Genomic DNA, 20,403 nt, shown 5'->3' with positions numbered 1-20,403 from the left:
TTCTAACTTTTTTCATTATATACAGAGAGGAGCTCTCAATCAGTAGTAGCTATGGAAGGGGAAGAGAACAATTTCTATGCTTGAGGGATGCAATCTCTCTTTGGTAGTTTCTCAGCAGTCACATACTGGGGTTGGCCAGGGCTGTGGGTAGGAGAAAAGCCAAAAAGATGGTGAGGTCAGAGCCAGTAGTGGGCAGACCTACCCCTTCTCTCTCCTGCCCCAAGAAAAAAAATCACCCCTGCATGGTTCCCCATTCCTGAATCATGACACAAAAAGTTCATCACATGCCACATGTCCCAGAATAATGGCTGTGGTTTTGCATCTGCTATGAATGTGGAACATTTCATATACTTTTGTGCACTCTTCTGTAAGCTGTATGCCAATCAATGGGGAGCAAAGGTGGACAACTTCTGTTTGCGCACTTCTCAGAGATACCTGGCTGGCTTCTGTGGGAAGCAAAAGTTGGAATAGATGTACCTTTAGTCAGATCCTTTGGGACCATTCTTACAAATAATCTCTTCTGTTTGACAGCCCACAGGGTAAAAGAGACAGGAATCTAATGAACCTTAAAACAGTACAATGGAAACAAACCAGAAAAAAAAATCACTGAACATACCAATTGGACCAATCGAATTGCTCATGGCATATCGTAAAATTTGTTCATCTCTGTTATACAAGACAAAGACACTGTCCACTGATAGCTGCTGAGTCGCTGAAACTGGATGGTGAGAGTCATCATGAATGCACTCTTCAAATGTGATTGTCTGCCGCCATTGGTATGGAACTGTGTAAGATGGAGACACTCCATCCCTTTCTGGTTCTGTCACTGTATACTCTCTAGTAGAAGACGATGTGATAACTGAAACAAGGAAAGAATCTTATATAAATAAGGAGGGAATTAAAATATTGAGTAAATTCATTCAATCTTTGGTACTCACATATGAGTGTATTAAAAAAAAACCCAAGCTATGATTACTTTATATACAGCTAGAAATTTTAATTTGTGTATTGAAAATTTGTATAGGAACCAAATTGTATAGGAAAAGATTAGTCTAAAAGCTCTTCAAATGTTACAGTGACAAGCTTCTTGACAAATGTAGGACAAAACAGAAGATTCCTCTTGCAGCGCTCATTCTTGTCACAGGCTCAGACAACCTGTTAAAATGAAATGGAAGTAGCAAGGTTTTGCAACTATTCAACTCACCTGAGCTAGAAGAGTGATAGAGCTCAGTGTAGGGCTCTATATGAACTGAAGAACCAAAGGGGATCTCAGGCACTTTGCCTTCAAGTTCTGTGCTGATTGTAAGATGTCCATGTTCATCAATTCCACTGAATTTCTGTTTAATGGTCACCCTTTCATTGTTGTTGAGGAATGTAACTTCAGCTTGTCTTGTAAACTCACCACCTAGAAGATTAATGAAACTTTTTATTTCTGTTTTTAAATAAACATTCACCATGTGCTGAAACACATATAGTTGAGACCGCAGTCTCCTTAAACTGAATGTGCTGTCAAACCTACACTATGGGATCTGGTTATAATTGATGGCCCTTTGTTTTCCTAGTTAAAGAGAAATGTATACATTACCAAAGACTGAAATGACTGAAGGGTTCTCCAGCATTACTTCTGATAAGGAATGGATTGCAGACTGGCTTATGATTCATTTGGTGACAGTTTGTAAACTTACTTCTCTCCATTTCCTGGACACAACTTGAGCACAGCCTACTCTAAAAATGGCATCCCTATGTGATGGAGTTTCCAGAACTGATACCAGCAAAATATGAGATGGAATTGTCAATGTACGTGTCATTTTCAAGTGGGATTGCAGAGATGAAGATGGAAAATTTGATTTAAATTTTTAACATTAAAATATCTTGTATGCCCAAGTGCTGGTATTTGCATCCTATTTTTGAAGGGTAAATAAGTGAAATGGACAAGGCACCAGCCCCTTAAACTCTCTAAAAATGAGTTGCAATTAACAACCCCCTTATCCATTTCACCTATGTTTGCCTTCTCCATCCACAGAACAGTGGCAAGAGTAGCACAGGAGCTTTATTGGGGAATCGAGCGGGTTGATGAAGTTCCCCAAACAGCAGCAGGTGGGAACTCCAATTGAGAGAAGAACAATTTCCCCTTCCCAAGTGGAGCAGCAATGGTAGGATGAGTGATTTTTACATGGGTGTCCAGTTTTCAAAGGCTTAATTTCTGAGCAGAGTTACAGTGGTACCTCTGGTTACCAACTTAATTCATTCCGGAGGTCTGTTCTTAACCTGAAGTACCACTTTAGGTAAACCTGAGGTAGCACTTTAGCTAATGGGGCCTCCCGCTGCTGCCGCGCCGCCACCACACAATTTCTGTTCTCATCCTGAGGTAAAGTTCTTAACCCGAGGTACTACTTCCAGGTTAGCGGAGTCTGTAACCCAAAGTGTTTGTAACCGAAGGTACCACTGTACAGTTATTCCTTCTGGTTATGCATTGCATTGGAACTACATGCTGTGCCGTTAGTATTGAATTAGTAGGATCTGAATATAGTGCTAACAAAAAAAATAAAATGCTTTTCACACACATAAGCTGACAAACAGTACTGGTTTTAATGGGGGGGGGGTGGGAATAGTACAGATTTCAGAATAATTTCTCCCAGCTTAATTTTCCTAAAACAGCATGGTAAATGCTGTTACCTTCATAGTATCAGCTAAATGTTGTAATTTTTGAACGAGTGAACTTTCTCCCCTGTGACCTTTCAAACAAAAGACGTATTTGAAGTAATATCAGTGGGGAGCAGCTGTTTTGAAGCAAAAAATGTAAACAATGAAATTCAAGAAAAGCCTGAAGTTGCCCTTTGCTCAAGAGTTTCCTGTCTGCTTGCTTTCTACTGATCACTTTTTAAGCTTTGGTGCAATACCAAAACTACATAAGGGGAAAGGGGGTTATTTTCACTCCCCCATAGGCAGGTAGTGTGATAAACTGGTGGTCGTGTCCTGATGAATGTCCTTTGCCTACATTTATTATTCAACCTAGGGACGCGGGTGGCGCTGTGGGTAAAACCTCAGTGCCTAGGACTTGCCGATCGTATGGTCGGCGGTTCGAATCCCCGCGGTGGGGTGAGCTCCTGTCTTTCGGTCCCAGCTCCTGCCCACCTAGCAGTTCGAAAGCACCCCTAAGTGCAAGTAGATAGCGGGAAGGTAAACGGCGTTTCCGTGTGCTGCGCTGGTGCTGGCTCGCCAGAGCAGCTTTGTCACGCTAGCCACGTGACCCGGAAGTGTCTCTGGACAGCGCTGGCCCCCAGCCTCTTAAGTGAGATGGCCGCACAACCCTAGAGTCAGACACGACTGGCCCGTACGGACAGGGGTACCTTTACCTTATTATTCAACCAGTCAGAAGGAAGAGAGTTCAGTGGGAGCTCGGTTTACAGCACCTTTTCCACCTGCACAAATTGCTGTGCCATTAATCTTATTACACTTACTGAATTTACATAGCCACCCAGAAGTAACTTAAGATCACAGGGCAGTTCAGAAAACAAATACATCTGTATCGCCCTCTCCTCTGCAGTCTGAGTTATTACTATTCCAGTATTCAAGCTCCCCCAGTGATCCTCAGATGAAGGACAGCATAGAAATTTTAACAACAACAACATACAACACAATAACTAATAAAATCCAAAACTACAATTAAAAATATGTATTGCTGCAGATGGCTCTTGTTACTAGCTTCTTCTGTGACCCAACTTTCCCTCCATCTAATTTCCTTTCCTTGGTCTAGGCAGTCCACAACACCCTGGACAAAATCACCAATGCTTTACCTCTCACCACTTGCTAGCAGCCCAAAAGTAAGGTCACTACTGGGATGGGTAGCAAACAATATGGACTTTTATACCTGTGCCTGATTACTCTTTGCTGTCACTTGTTTCTCTAAATTAAGTGTTCCTGTCTTACAGAAATTAAGAGAGGTTTGTGTAACGTTACAAAAATGGTCTATGGAGGAATATAATATGTTTCTGAGGCATGTCCTTTGAAGCAGATTGGCAAGAACGAACTTCTTTATTTTACAACAGAGTCCCTGTGAATTGTCTACAAAACAGATGCATGCAACTTTTAAAAAGCAAATGTAAAAACTTACCAGTAATGCTGAATCCATTTTTATATCCTTGTTGCTCCACAGCAAACATCCACCCAATGATACCTCCAATAGAGGCAAGAGGAAGCAAGGAGAAACCTAAAGCTTCTGGGATTGTGCTGATGGCAGTGTACGCCCGTCCATGGTTCATCACGACGTAAGAGTGGAGGTCAGTGTTTTCAAATACAATTGGGACTGGATTGTTTCCTACAAAGATCCGTCCTTTGACTTTTCCATTGACTCGCTGAGGAGAACCTTATTTTAACAAAACCAAAGTAGCCAGGTTATATAGCACAGCCATTATATATTAAAAGCTTTGAAGCACCACACTTAAAAACACTGGTCTGTCTTGTAAACTTTGTATGTTTATTACAATGTAAAATAATAACAGATCACAATAATGAGAAACTAGGCACTGCCTTATTCACTTTAGACAAATGAATCACTTACATATATATGTTGGTATTTACATAGAATATATTTGCTATGTTCATCCATACATCTTTAATCTCTATTTGTAAACTTCTGAACTCCTTTATATGCTGAGAATCAGCTCTAATTTCAACTAGTTTCCTAATTTGGAATAAAAAGTGCACTATCTGTTTATTTGCTTCTAAAGTTCAATAAAAAATGGAACTGCATAATTTGCTCATCCAATGTAGTATTACATAATGTAGTTTCTTCTGACAATTTAATGAGTTTCACAAACCAAGTTCCTCTAGTGTTGCAGATCTCTAGTTTTCCTGAACCTTTCTTCAGTAAGAGGTTTAAACACAAGCATAAAATGTATCCCATTTATCAGTTTGGTTAACCAAGTCTTTTATCTCTAAGTATTAATCTAAAAGGGTGGTAGGTGACAGCACCCTCCTTTTATCACTGCAACATGCTCAATCCCTTTGCTTTGCGTTGCTGGAGATATGATGGAAATAATTGCATTCAGTAGGAAAAAAATTGATCATTAAAATCCATATGTGTAGTATATATTAAGAGTCATGAGTTTTGAAACAATTTTTAAATTACCTTCTGCTACGCACTGCCTGCCATTTCCTTTGTAGCCAGCACTACAACTGCAACAAAAGCCATTTGGATAGTCTGTGCAAACAGCATGAACTGAACACTGATGACGGTTGTTTGCACAGCTTTGCTGGACATCTGTACTGTAACGAAACACTGCAGAGAGAGTAAAAAAGGAAAGTTCTCAGCATAATGCATTTCAGAGAGCGGTCAGAAATGTTGCCCCTGTCTTAGCCATAAAGCATCTTAACTCACACATGATGAGTTTTATTTTCCCTGTCACTTTGCTTGGCAGCTGTGAAATAAATAGTCATCTGGCAGGACAGCAAAATATACCACCACTGGGAGACAACAGGAGACCCTATTCCTGCTGCAGGAGAATTGCCTCCTGCACTAGCACTGCTGCATAGTCCTCTGGTTATGAAACACAAATCTAGATTTATGAAACAGAAATCTAGTTATTTTCTGTTTTGCTTTTCCTTTTTTAAAAAGCTGTTTGAAGCTTCAGATGTGTGTGGAAGGTGATAAATAAAAAAAATAATCTGAAGGGAAGATACATGCCTGCATGTACACAATAGACATACAGGAGGACTTTGCCAAGTGTTCCTGGGCATGGATTTGCTGGCCTGTATTTTGAAACATGAGAAGCACCTTAAAATACATTGTCCACTGCAGGGACATGTAATGGACATGCTGTAAATGCCTGCTTTGTGACATATAAAGCAGCCTTCAGAATGTCATTAGCCATTAGCAGGCATTTGGTCCATGGGAAAGTAATTACAGCTTACACAGGGGTCAAATCTATGGGTCCCTACAGACTGAACTATGCTGATTTCCAACACAGTCACAATGAGTCAACCAATGTTTTGATTCTCAGCACTCTCCTTCCTAGCTCAGTTGGTTAGAGCGTGGTGCAGATTAACACCAAGGTTGCAGGTTCGACCCCCGTATGGGACAGCTACATATTCCTCCACTGCAGGGAGTTGGACTAGATGATCCTCAGGGTCCCTTCCAACTCTACCATTCTAAGATAGTTGTGAACCAGGATTTCTATCACAGGAATTTATATTTTGCTTTTAAACAATTATATTAGGGAACACAAATTAACATAACAGCACTTATTGTGCTACATGTAATCATTACGGTTTGCTCATTTCACAGGGCTGTTCTTGACTTGACAAAGTATTGCCTTTCTTTAAATAACTATTTTACCTCAGTGTTCAGTCTAAAAGGCCCTCCCACATACATTCACACAAATATTCCCAGTGGCTTACATATCAATAAAAACAGGAACCCTGACCTCAAGCTTACAATCTAAAAGTTATAAAGAAAAGCGTAACAATATGAAGAGGAAGGAGGACAACAAGCAAATTCAGGCATCCATTTTTAAGTATAATGTCTTATACTGACCAGCTAGACTGGAAACAGTTCAGAGACAGGAAGAGCCAACAGGAATAGGTCTCTCAGCAGAGCCATCCAAGTGGCCCTGCTTCCTTTTCTTCCTTTGCTATAGCCTGGCTGCAGCCAGACAGGAGTGGCTGTACTTCACTTCCCTCCCTCTGAAGTAATGGTTGTGGCAACTGAGATATCACATCTGAGGAGTGATAGTACAGTATAGATCTTTATAGCCTAGCAGGGACTCCTAGGGCATGCAGGAAAATCCTGTTAACCCCTACCAACTGGCTGAATTTGAGGGCTGCACACACTGTTCTCATGATGCCAGTGAATATTGGCTGCAGACAACAACAACAACAACAACAACAATTTATTATTTATATGCCCGCCCATCTGGCTGGGTTTCCTACTGCAGACTTGTGCCCTTAGCTCTCAATGGCATAGTGGTGAAGGAAATAGGCTCTGGAGGATCTGTGTCCAATTCTCTCCCCCTCTCACCCCCCCCCATACTCTTTCTCTCTCTTTATATATAATTTTTAAGCTCTGAGACAATCTGGCCTCTCTGGGGAAGAGAAACAGGACTCATAGATGGTATATGTACATATTATTCAAACAGGCTACTGAGTTTTGATCAGATCATGATGCTAGTCAATTCTATCATTCCTGAAATGACCATTCAAATACCGAATGACCTTACCAATTCCAGTTTCATCATCTTCTTCTACATCAATAATCTGAGTGTGGTGCCTGGGAAATTGCTGGTTTGGAAACTGGAGAGGTGGGCTTTTCCCTGTTGGGAACGGATTCGCAGCTGGAGGATGCTCTGTTAAAGCTTGATAAGGAGGCTGAAAGCCATCTGCTTCTGCTGGCTGAGGTAAGTTGTAGCTAATGTGCAGCTGATCTCCTCTGCTAGAAATATCTTCAGTTACTTCCGGCTGGTTTATTTCAATGGAACCTTGCTCTGATATAGGCGGCTCTGTAGCCACTTCTTGGAACTGGTCATAATCACTATACTCTGCACTGGTAGCAATCTCAGTGACTTTGGCTGGCAGGATGCTATCTGAGCCACCAATCTCAAATGCCCAGACTCCTTGTTTTCCCATATTGCTGCTCCTAAAAGAAAAGAAATCTCTGTTTATTAAAGCAAGAACTCTACATTTTATATTTTTTTAAAGTTAATTTTATCTATGATTTGATTGCCACAACCACGATGCTAACACATTTGCTCAAAATCAGACTTAAGTTGCACACCACTCCATGCAAACCACTTCCCAAGGAAATTCCATGCCACCTAAGTTGGGCCTTAATGTGTGAGCAACTCATTTGTTCAGCCTATCATGAACAAACATTCACACTGTAATGGCTCTTCCACCACCACCACCACCTTCCTCCTTTGTTGTCTATTTATTTTTATTTATTTGCAAGAAATTTTTAATGGGTTTCATAAACAAGGATAATAGAAATTTTAAAAATCATACAAATAAATAGACCTAGTCTCATGTAATTTGTTTATCACAAAAATAGCATAATAAATTTGCAGTAATATCTGCAACATATGGTTCATTTTTAGTGGTTAATGTATAAGTTCTTACTTCATGAACTGGTTTAAACAAAAACAAAGAGGAATCAGGATAGAACAGAGTTAACAGATAACATTCAACATTGCATAGCTAAATGCCTAATCGGGAGCCCTTGTGGTTGTGTTTAGATTAAGTATGAGTAATGGTCATTTTTGCTCAATGAAACAATATAAAGTGTTGGTATATTGACAAATGTGGGAGAGGGGTTCAAAGTCAAATATTAATTATGTTTAAATTTAAATTTAGATCAAGCAGACGGAGCCAAATGCTGATTAGGGGTGTGTGTATTCAATTTATGCAATACTGGCATACAGTGGCAGAGGAAGAGGGGAGCAGGGGGAGCGTACTGCCCCCTGTAGCACAATCCCAATGGGGAGCCATTGCGGCTGTCCCCTGCCCGCGCTCAACGCCACGCCCCTACGGGCAGTGTGCCACGCCCCCAGGATGCACGCCATGCCCCCAGGACATGCATCAGCCATGCCCCCACCTGCTCTCTACCCCCCCAGTGCCAGAGCATGAAGCTCCGCCACTGCTAGCATATGCTATGAAATTAACCACACTGGGGTAAAGCCATCTTTCTTGATTTGTCCACATGTCATTTGTAGTTTATTTGTTAATCTCTCAAGGAGGGCTGTTTCCCAAACTGTTTTCTTACTACATGTATATGATTGTGCTAGAAAGGTCTTTCCAGTACGTATCTGGTTATATTGTCTCTCGCTGCTTCTAATAAATGGCTTATTAATTCTTTATTATGTAAATCCAGATTGTTGTCTTGGAATATATTCAATAAAGCTAATTCTGGTCTTACTTGCAATTATTGTTTTGTTATTTTATTAATTCCTTAGAATACTGAATTTCAGAAAACCTGGATTTTTGTACATTCCCAGCACATGTGGAGATATGTACCAAGTGTGGGGCAGCACCTCCAACAACATGCTTTCTAGCAGTTAGGTACCATCTATAGGTGAGTTTTAGAGTTAATTCTCTATTGATTGCCAAATAGACTTGAAAGGTATTTTTGACCAAAGTCTATTCCACTGACTTGGGTCGAGGTTATCACCAAAATCACATCCCCACTGATAACTAATGAACAAAAAAGGAGAGAGTGGACAGTCTTACTTTGTTCCTCATCAAATCCCCACCAGGGATGAATTTATATTGTTTATTCTTACTGTGATGGAAGCTTCAGCGTATATTTGTTTCAAAATTTGTTTGATTTTGGGGCCAAAATGCATTTTAGATCTTTGTTGTCTATTTAGAATGTCAAACTTGAAACTGACTTTTAGAATACAGTGGTACCTCAGGTTAAGTACTTAATTCGTTCTGGAGATCTGTTCTTAACCTGAAACTGTTCTTAACCTGAAGCACCACTTTAGCTAATGGGACCTCCTGCTGCCGCCACACCGCTGGAGCCTGATTTCTGTTCTCATTCTGAAGCAAAGTTCTTAACCTGAAGCACTATTTCTGGGTTAGCGGAGTGTGTAACCTGAAGTGTATGTAACCCGAGGTACCACTGTATGAAAATGTAAAGTGACACGCACACTAATGGTGCTTCATCAGTGACTATAACAGGTACATATAACAGGTGCACAGGTGGAAAAAACTTTTAACATTTCTGATCCCTTATCCTCAAATAAAATAAGAATGCTGATTTAGAAATGAATATCAAAAACCCTTTTCAAGTTTATGAAGATTAACTGCATTTTGTGATATAGAAGATTACTAACATCATTTACGTATCCAAAAGTATTCTAGGAAATACAGTTTTTTAAAAAAATAAATAAAAAGCATACGTGTGCAGATTTCCAATGAACTCTTCTTCATTAGCAATTATATTGTATATTCCAGGTTTTACCCATAAGAAGTAATTTGTAGAGGGTTGACTGAAGCCAACAACAGCCGGGATAATTTCCTTATTATTTTTAGTATGTGTACTATGGAACTGCAAACCATCCTCTGGATAAAGGAAAACAGCATAGGAACTCGAATCAGAAGACGCTAAAACAGCCTGGAATGTGTTTCTCTGTGGAGAAGATTTAAATTTTATTTATTTGTAGAAAAAATTTGCAAGATTAGACATAAAGACGAGACTCTGGATTTGTGCACACTGGAGTTCACTGTGTGCTTTCAGCTGTTTGCATTCCCCATAAATTTACCCAGAACACATTACATCACCCAACTCCAATCATAATGCTTTTCCCTTGTAAATTCAAGTTTATCTGATACAGGGATAATCCAGTAAATTGGTGGAAATTAGGATCCAAACTGCTCCATTTGGGGTCATAGAAAATTGGTTTTATTGTTTTTGGGTGGGTCAGTTATCACTTTGTGCTGCTCCCCATCCCATGTTCCCTGCTTTCTTGTTGCTTCCATTTCTTTTTCAGCTATTCTCATAGCATAGCTATATATACATTTGATCCCTCAGATTTGCACAAAGCCAGAAAACTGCACAAGCAAACCACATTAAAAATTTACAATTGCTTCACTGTGTGCTTTTGCACACTTCCTGGGCAGGGTTTTTTTTTTTAAAACAAAGTGTGTGCACGCAGACAGCTGTGTGCATGTCCTGTCAGTACTTAACTGACACCTTAGAACAAAAGAAGGCAGAGACAAACACAAATGTGAATACAGTACCTACTGGTATGAGGGGGAAAGAACACACTTGCTCTTAATATACAAATACAGATTCAAAGTATGGGTGTGGACTACTTTGATGTAATTTGAATGTGGAAGAAAGTTGATTAAAAGCTAAATATGTGGACTCAAATGTGGACAAGCCCTTTAAATACAAGCTGAGTTGATTCAGTGATTACAGAATATAGAATCAAGGATTTATTATCTTTAGGAGTATCCTCAAAACTATTCTTCCAAAAACAGATATTGTTTTGGACACTAAACATCACAGAACTTTGTAATTCATAAAATGAAGAAGTCCGACTGCGGATCCAAAGCATTCATTTGACATATTAAATCTGAAGTTCTGAATCTGCATAACTAAGATAAATTTACAACCTGCATCTCTCTTTTCCAAAAAGCCTTTGCTATTCCTAGGCTGCAAGCTACATCCATTTACTAGGGGGTAAGCTCCAAGCAAAGACACATAGGCCTGCAGTCTCACTTAGTTTGCATATCGTCCAGGTACCGTACTTCTCATTTGTCTATTGCTATGCTGTCATAAGCTCACCTTCACTTGTAGAGCAACATCTTCTCCAGGTCCTGCATAAGGAGCCACAGAATCCCAGGTAACAATGACAACATTGCTTGGATCAAAGGCAGACTCTGGGAAGCCCCTTTTAATATACTGAGCAGCAAGCTGGAGGACATCTGGGGATGAATCTTCCCTGTAGTACACTTTCCCATGTCCGCCTGTAGTATCCAAATCAGCATAAAAGGGAGCGATACCTCCAAAACTGACTGGAAGCTGACCAGGGTTATCTTCGTCCATTGATGGCTCACTTACTGCAATGATCCCATTAGTAAGAACCTAGAACAATAATTAGGAAAACGTTAAAAACAGTGAATACATGCTAGATATAGGCAGGGATGGATGGATGGATGGACAAATCTGTCTATTTGGTTTCTTTCACCTTCTCATTTTTCTCCCAATTTTAAGCTCAGTTCTTCACATTGCCCATCAGTTTTCAAAAGGGGGGGGGGGAGGAGTCCTCACAATGATTTGTCAACATTTTAGTGTACATTTCTCATATGCGTTTTTGCTAGCAATTTCCCATAGCATAACACATTCAATTTTCACATACGCAGCATTTTGGGTTGGACAACTGCATCACAAAATTCAGGGAAGTGGAGACTTCAAGTGCATTTCTATTTGTGCACTGCTTCAGGAAGCAGGAACTAGGTAAAAAGGTAGAGGGACCCCTGACTGTTAGGTCCAGTCGTGGACGACTCTGGGGTTGTGGCGCTCATCTCGCTTTATTGGCCAAGGGAGCCGGTGTACAGCTTCCGGGTCATGTGGCCAGCATGACTAAGCCGCTTCTGGCAAACCAGGGCAGCGCACAGAAACACAGTTTACCTTCCTGCCGGAGCAGTACCTATTTATCTACTTGCACTTTGACGTGCTTTCGAACTGCTAGGTATGCTAGGTATAACATATGAGAGTGCTGGAGGTGAAATAGTTAAACAAGTTACCCTGTGATGGCCTGGGAATCTGATTCAGAATCTTAACCTGAGGAGTCCCAGCCTGCACAGGAGTCCCCGCCTCCAGGGCCGGCTGAGCCGGGGCAGGGGCTTGAATCTGAAGGGCCTGCACCTGTGCCGGATCCTCAGGAGCAGACACCAGATGTATCCACTCTGGCTCCGGAGGTGATTGAGGACCCATTGCCTGCAGGTACGCCTCTCCCAGCCCTGTCAGGGGAAGGTGAAGCTGCCCCTGGGTCCAATAACCCTCCAGCCTCTCCTGAGCTGCAGAGGCTCAGGGCAGAGAGGCGGAGGGAACTAAGTTCTCTGAGGAGGAGTGCTCGCCTTAAGGCCAGGAGAGGCGGGTGACCTGTGGGCCGGGACCGCCCCTGGCCTCAGAGGAAATAAAGGCCAGTCAGCCCAGTCCCAGGTGGCGGGAGCAACGTCGTTGGAAACCTGTTTCTGCCAGCACCCAGACCTGTTCTTCCAGAGTTCCCGTCCACGCCCGGCTTCTTGCTTTGGACCCCGCCTTGCCCTTGCTGGACAGTCTCCAGACCCTCGACCCAGGACCGGACTCTGACCACGCCTCACAGTAACCTCCCCCCAGGACCAGCACATACCCAATCAGAACCCGGGGGGTGGAGTCAGAGGGACTATAAAACCAGCTCTGGGAGGGGCGAAGGGAGGAGTTTGTTGGGAGTTGGGTGGTTGGTTGGAGTGGGAGTGAATTGGGATAGAGTCTGTGGGTAGGTTGAGTTAGTGTAGAGAAATAAGCTGAGTCAGGAACAGTTAGGAACTAGGAAGACAAGTAAATATCCGAGAGGTGGTTTAGTGAGTGAGACCAGGTAGCGGAAGTTATAGGTCTGGATAGGCACCCCATGATTGTAATTGACTGATACCGTTTATGAAACCACGCACTTGTTAAACTGCAATAAATAAACAGAAGTTTATGTTCCAATTTAACCCTGACTGGACCAGTATTGTACCAGGTAGGGCCTGGGTGGTGGCAGTGAGAAATAAAGTGGTGGCACAGGGATCAATAGATGGTGAAACGTCCGGGGACCCTGTGTGATCACCCACTAGGTTAGCAGGAGCAGGGACCGAGCAATGGGAGCTCACCCCGTCGCGGGGGTTTGAACGGCCAACCTTCTGATCAAAAAGCCCTAGGCTCTGTGGTTTAGACCACAGTGCCACCCGCGCCCCTCAGGAACTAGGTAGTTTTGTATTTAAAATGCTAACCAAACCTAATTTATCCCCGATTCCTACCAGCAGCGACTTCCTGTTTGACAATTAGACCAGGTTACAGAGCCTCCTTATCTGCCACGGCCTGTGGTCTCTGCTATGTTGCAATGTTACATAGACCACTTAAGATGTCAAGAAGAAAAAACTCTATACTTTGCATCTTTCGCTGATTACATTATTGCATCCTTGGCATTTCCTTATCAAAATACAATCACCAGAGTAGTCATTCCAGGCTCTTCTCAAACAGACACAGCTGTGCTGTTCTCCAGAATATCTACAGGATGCCAAAACAACAGATACAACAGACACACTTTCTGGTGAGATAAACATTACTAAAAAATCCAAGCTGCGCAAAGCTCTGATGCAAAGGCATTTGCAAAAATGGCATAGGAAACTTTTGTATCAATGAGTGGAGAACTTTGGCAAATAGGAATATCTGACATTGCAGGTAGCTGGCATGTAAATCTGTGATAGGAAATGACTCGTACATAAGATATAGAGCATTGATCATGACTTTCCTAGTACAGACTGGAGATGTGACACACAGCAAATTCTTCCAGCCTCGGAGTAGCTGCTTCAGCCATTTACAGTTCAACAGAGCACCATGCCTCCAAATACAATTTTCATACATTTTGCGAACACTGAATATTCAGGACTTACTCTAGAGTGTAGTTTGTAAGTTAAGGATAGAGTAGTAGACAATAATAGGAATTCAAATAGGGTGGGTGTGGTTGTGCATACACAAACACACCATTTGAATTCCTATTATTGTCTCCAAGTTTTAAATGAACCCTTTCATGATACCTAATAAAGCTGTCTAAGAGAGTCATCCTAATCCTCTTCCCCAAGCCTGGCTGAGGCTTTATAGAGCAGCAAGGACACTGCTGCATCTACCTTCTATGTGTGGCACCCTGCATGGACCAGAGGCAGGCAGGCAGCTGCATCAGCAAGGAGCTGGCACAGCCATTGGGCCTAAAATGGGACCCATGCTGTCAGAACTGTTACAAATTAAAAGTTACAATAGCATCTGACCTGGTAGTAGCGCCTGCCCTGTGGAACGCCCTCCCATCAGATGTCAAAGAAATAAACAACTACCTGACTTTTAGAAGACATCTGAAGGCAGCCCTGTTTATGGAAATTTTTAATGTTTGATGAATTATTGTATTTTAACCTTTTTTGGGAGGAAGCCACCCAGAGTGGCTGGGGAAACCCAGCCAGATGGGCAGGAAATAAATAATAAAATTATTATTATTATTATTGTTATTATTATTATTATTATCATTATCATTATCATTATCATCACCACCCTAAAAATCAGTTTCAAGTAGCACTGAAGCAGCAAACCAAGTTATGTGCCAACAAACAGCCAAATTCTGTACTTGTATAAATATGCAACCCAAGCTAATCTTTAATAAAAAGAATTTTTATAAATGTAAATCAAGCAAATTCCCAACATTTCTCTTGTTTGCATTACCTGTTCTGCATTTTTCTATATTTGTACAAATTATTTTAGCTTTGCTAGTCACAGGAAGGTCTAGGAAGAATGCTGAAGCCTTATTCCAAACCGCTAACCATTTATTCACCCACTTCAATGGCTTAAGCAGAGACTGCCCACATATTGTATTGTTCTGCTATAATCTTTTCCAAACTGCTTTAAGATGTTATTTGATCAAAATAAAACAATAAATCTTTCTCAGCCTAACTTATTGTGAGAATATAATGGGATAACCCTCATGTATGATGCCAAACACATGGGAGGATCAATGGGATATAAATGAAATAAGTAAGTTGAATTTTCAGCATGATTGGTTCTATTAGAGTATTTCAATATGTTCTGAGAATGAGTGAAAGAGCCTGCCAAAAAGGACTTGTTTTTGAAACAATGGGACACTAGAATAATGAGTGGCTACAGCTATAATCCTAACCACACTTACCTACCTAGGAGTAAGCCCCCTTGAATTTAGCACAGCTTACTTCTATAAGTAGACATGGCTATGATTGTACTGTGAAGAACAAGCCCAAGGAAGAAAATAACCAGTAAGTTGAACTTTTTGCAACTTAAATGAAAAGGTATACATTCATTAGTGAACAGAATCAGAATCTTCTTATTATAAATTAAATTTGCAAAATAAACAATTGTTTCTTACAATTTATGAAATCTTGGGTACATATGACATGCATCCAGACTAAAACGTGAAGCAGCTGCTCTCTTAAGAGACCTATTTCATTTAGCATTCTAAGGGACAGGAAATAATAAAACTCCTTTCTTATTCTAATAAATGAATATGCAGTTCAACCATGAGGGAATCTTTGTTTTCTGCACTTCCATTGATATACTTCTTTAAGTCTATCAATGTGATGTTGGGCAGAATACAACATAGCAGTCACCTCCTAGGGGCCGAGGGGTTTGAGGGGATAGGAGCCCCCAAAGTTGATGGGCATTGCTATATTCAAATGGTGTGTGTGCACACCACATCATGTGATCAATTATGCGGAGCTTACCTGGCCCTCTCCCAGTATTTTATTCAAGTTGGCACCCCTGGAATACAGTGAATTGCTTTCAGGTCAATGTCATTAGCACATAGCAGCAGCATCAACCAAGAGAGAAAGCAAACAAAACCCAGATGCAACAAGGCCATCTACCAGTGCTCAATACGAAAGACTCCAGGAGGGAAGCATGTAAAAAGAACATCAGGCATCTCCCCTTGCCATAGCTGGGCTGCTTTAGTTTTGAACTGAACTAGGCATGCCTTCTGCACACAACAATAAGTAGAAATAGATGTATTTTCCTTGGTATTTGAGGCTGCCAGAGGTGTATGGGGTCTAGGGGAGGGGTAGTACCTCTGGTGGGGAACACATCATGCTCCTTCTGGGGTAGTTTGTCCACCTTTGGTCCCTACCCAGCACTTAGCGCTCACCTGTGGCATGGGACACCTGTTACACCCCAGGAATGCCTTTGATTGGCCAGCTAAATCAGAGGAGGGTAGCCGATGGGTCTCAAACTCTTGGTGAGTAAGGGATTTCCTCTGCATGTGAAGACAGGCTGCAGTGGATTGAGCAAATGAAACCAATAGTGGGGCCAACTGTCAAGAAGGCAGTTTCTGGATGTGCTGTAGAGGGAAGTAAGGGGCAGACGGGACTCATCAACCTGGGAAGGTAGCCCATCAAGGAGAAGGAAAACTCAGACTCTAAATCTCTGCTACCTTGTGGGTAAACACTACACAAATCCCTAAGATAGCTGGATGGCACTTTGTATGCCTCCTTCCAGCAACATACTGCTCTGCTTTCCAGTTGACCACAACAATGAGGCAGAGAGGGTGGGGTCTTTGCATCTGGGCAGCCCAGGAGCTCCATATACACTTCCCAGGTTTGCGCCCCAGGGAAGTCATTTCAGTGCTGCTAACTCGGAGGTTTGAGTTCACCCCTGGAGGCACACTCCATTGTCTCTGTAGACAGACAGATGCCAACAAAGGAGGCTGCCACAAACAGAATGTATTGGTTGTGTCCAGGTGAGGCAAATGGAAGTGGGGAATATGGCAACAGAAACCATTCACTACCACGTCCCCACACATGTGACAAACTGCTCACCAAAAAAAGGGGAAAGAAATGCACTAGCAAGCTTCCACACCAGCAGTTCTGCAAATGTATAATGGATTACTTTTAGTTATCAGATTTCCCACAGTAAAGGAAAATACAGATTAAATGTAAAACAAACATAGCTGGTATTTTGATGGTGATAACATTATGTGGCTACTGGTGGAGGGCTTGTTTGCATGAGCAGCACTAATTCCATAATAAACTCACATCTGAAAGCACCCCAGTAGGAGAAGAATGATTACTCTACCAGCTTAACCCAAGTAAGGAAATGAATTTAAGGTCTGGTCAAGTATGCATGCATCTTTTCAAGTACAGTAGTATGAGTGAACATGAATTTAAATACAAATAAAACTGCCAGCTCAAACCTAGATATTCACATTATAGTCAGACTGCATATTATTAGAGAGGCATATTTATATGAAGGGGGAAACGGAACATCACTAATTGTCTGGAGACAATAACAGCTGTAGAATGCACCATTTCCTTTTAAGGTATTACTCCATTTAATCTGACAGGACACACAACCTTGTGATATATTTTTAGGATTCAGTACTTCTGAATTGCATAGATGGCTAAGTCAGTGTTTCCCAACCTTGGGTCTCCAGCTGCTTTTGGACTACAACTCCCATCATCCCTAGCTAGCAACACCAGTGGTCAGGGATGGTGGGGAATGTAGTCCGAAAACAGCTAGAGACCAAAGGTTGGGAAACACTGGGCTAAGTTACTTTTATGGGATGTTAAGAAACCATGCCACACACTTTATACATAGTTCTGCCTCTATCAGCTAAGGAAATTTATGAAAGACAGAAGGAGGAGCAGGAAACAGGAAGGAAGGGAACGCAGCTAAACAACTCTGTGGTTTGAGAGAAAGCAGTCCAACGTTGAGAATTCTTGTCACTTCACATAGTGGCTCAGCAATAAAACCACAAACACATTTGCAAAGCTAAGTAAGGTTTGGTATTGTTTCAAATTGGATGAGGAACCACATGTCCTGCATTTCAGGGGATAGGAATAGATAACCTCCAGATCCCTTCCAATTCTATAATTCTATTATTAACTAATGCATGCTTGAGATGCATGTAATTAATATCTGGAGGCCATAGAATTGTTACACAGCTCAGTTATCATAGAAATCTCTAAGCTGCTTATATAAAAATACAACCTTATTCAATAAATTTTACAAAGAACAAGATTATGACAAAACAGAACTGTAAATACAAATAAAACAGAACAGTGTGCAAAACAAAGTTAAAAATTAAGTCAAGCATCAAAGAAAGCTTGGGTAAGCCTACACATTTTAAAGAGGCATTTAAATGTTATTACTGTCCCCACCTTATGAAATATCATTGAGAATCAGTACTATTGACATACCTAGGCAAATGGTTTTTAATTTAATAGGAATTTTCCGTACCCTGACAATTCATTTTAATTGAGACCGGACTGGCCTCAAATAGCCTCATACTATATGAGGCATACATGGCATAATACTATGTCGAGCATATAGTATCCCTAGTCCCATGCTGTGGAACACTCTTTCAACAGAGATTCAGCAGGCATGCTCACATTTGACTTTCAGGTGCCTCTTGAAAACCTTTTTTTTTTAAATGCCAACATGGACCACTTATAAACACCAACTCCTCAAAAGATTCCACCAACGGTGTCTACTACTACTACTAATAATAATAATATCACTTGGGGAAGACTGGTGAACAAATGTTCAGTGTACTGGAAGAAGTAACCAAACAATTAAACCCCTGTGTTGCAAACAAATATCAATAATATCCAAATGCAACACAATGACCAAGTCCAACAATGCAATGTCAATATAAACTCTTTATATAATCTATACAGAACATTGAACAATATGAAATATGCACTCTCTGCAAAACCAAATAAACAGAAATCTTCTAAATCTCTGAAAGTCACAAATTATGCACTCTTCATGGATTCTCTTAAAAACTTAGAACCAAATAAACAAGTCTTATAGGTCTCTGAAAGTCTTTATGACCACTGCTCCATAGCAATTGTTGTTATACAATTCCATTCACCATATAGATGGGTTTTTGAAGCATTTCTGTATCTTTCTGCTGTGCTTTAGAAGAATTCCACAACAGTGGGTATATCCGAAATCACTGTTCACTACATCTGTTTGCAGACCACTTCGGCAGCGTTGGACGTCATAAAACAAAGCTTTATGGCTTGTTTTCACCAGATAGGAATCTGACCCATTGCTTATTTCAGAGACTTGCATAGCCCACAAAGACTTTCAGAGACCTATAAGCTAAGAGGAAGGCATGTTTGGCAAATCCTCACCATGATCAACTCCCACCCAGAAACCTATGTCCCCACTGTGAATGGATGTGCGGATCCGGAATTGGCCTCTACAGTCACTTACGGACACTGTTAACACCATATTTATGGAAGACAATCTTACTCAGCTACAAGTGATCGCCAAAGACAACGACAGTTGTTTAAAAATGCCCCTGGAGTAACTTGTCATTTTAATGATTGACCTCTGTTGCTTTTAAATACTTTAACATTGTAGTACACCGCCCTGAAATTTTGCAAGAAGACGGTATATATACATGCTAAATAAATAAATAAATAAATAAAATTATAGTTTGTGTTCATTTGCTTGGGTTTTTATTCTGTCCCACCCAATCCCAAAAGCACAGAGCAGATTACAATTTCCTTGAAACCATTTTCTAAATAAGATAGCCTCAGGAGAAGAACATGTTTCACAAGCCATCTTCTCGAATCGGATAGGTGTAGAGTTAATTTCACTGAAAAAGCAGAAAGCCAAACTAAATATTATTATCTCATATACTGCAATGTATTATATCTGATAGCATCCTTGCAGTTAAACTCTTGCCTGGTCACCACAAGCAACAAGGAACTGCATCCAGTGAAGTGAACAGGCTGCCAGAGGGGACACCAAATGTTCTGTTTCTCCTCTGCAAGACCACTTTGGTTCTTACTTATAGGAAGGAATGGCAAAAGAGGGATGGAACATGTCATTCCTCCCAGTCCCATTTTGTGGCTTGAGGCAAAATGGGATGTGCCACCCCGCTCTGCCATGCCACCTCCATGCCACCCAACTCTGCTGACACCACCACCATGCCATACACTGGCACCGCCGCTGCCCCACCTGCCACCAACATTGGAGCTGATATCCAGTAAGACCTCAAATTGGTGCCAATGATGGCACTGCTTCTCCACCAGTGGCAGGGGTGGTGGCAGCTGCTTCACTCCACTTCATGGGTGGGCCTGCCCTGATCCTTCCTATACCAATGCATCTCATGAGCAAAAAAAACAGGCTAATAAAATTTA

At 41.3% G+C, this 20,403-nt stretch overlaps 1 protein-coding gene across 1 annotated transcript in view; it reads right to left on the bottom strand.

Moving 5' to 3' along the window:
* The window catches only part of NID1 (nidogen 1), a 54,358-nt gene that overhangs the window by 31,601 nt on the left and 2,354 nt on the right, over positions 1–20,403 (bottom strand). Inside the window, exons 2-8 of the mRNA XM_081906809.1 lie at positions 11,285–11,584; positions 9,894–10,123; positions 7,218–7,633; positions 5,132–5,281; positions 4,115–4,366; positions 1,205–1,405; positions 617–859 (exon numbers count right to left, since the gene is read on the bottom strand). Coding sequence (XP_081762935.1) covers positions 617–859; positions 1,205–1,405; positions 4,115–4,366; positions 5,132–5,281; positions 7,218–7,633; positions 9,894–10,123; positions 11,285–11,584 — 1,792 coding nt within the window. The remainder of the gene's footprint in view (positions 1–616; positions 860–1,204; positions 1,406–4,114; positions 4,367–5,131; positions 5,282–7,217; positions 7,634–9,893; positions 10,124–11,284; positions 11,585–20,403) is intronic.

Source organism: Podarcis melisellensis (genome assembly GCF_964234715.1).
Source record: "Podarcis melisellensis genome assembly, chromosome: 3".
Classification (NCBI taxonomy): domain Eukaryota; kingdom Metazoa; phylum Chordata; class Lepidosauria; order Squamata; family Lacertidae; genus Podarcis; species Podarcis melisellensis.
The sequence above is the reverse complement of the archived record's forward strand: the minus strand, read 5'-3'. Positions and strand labels throughout refer to the sequence as shown.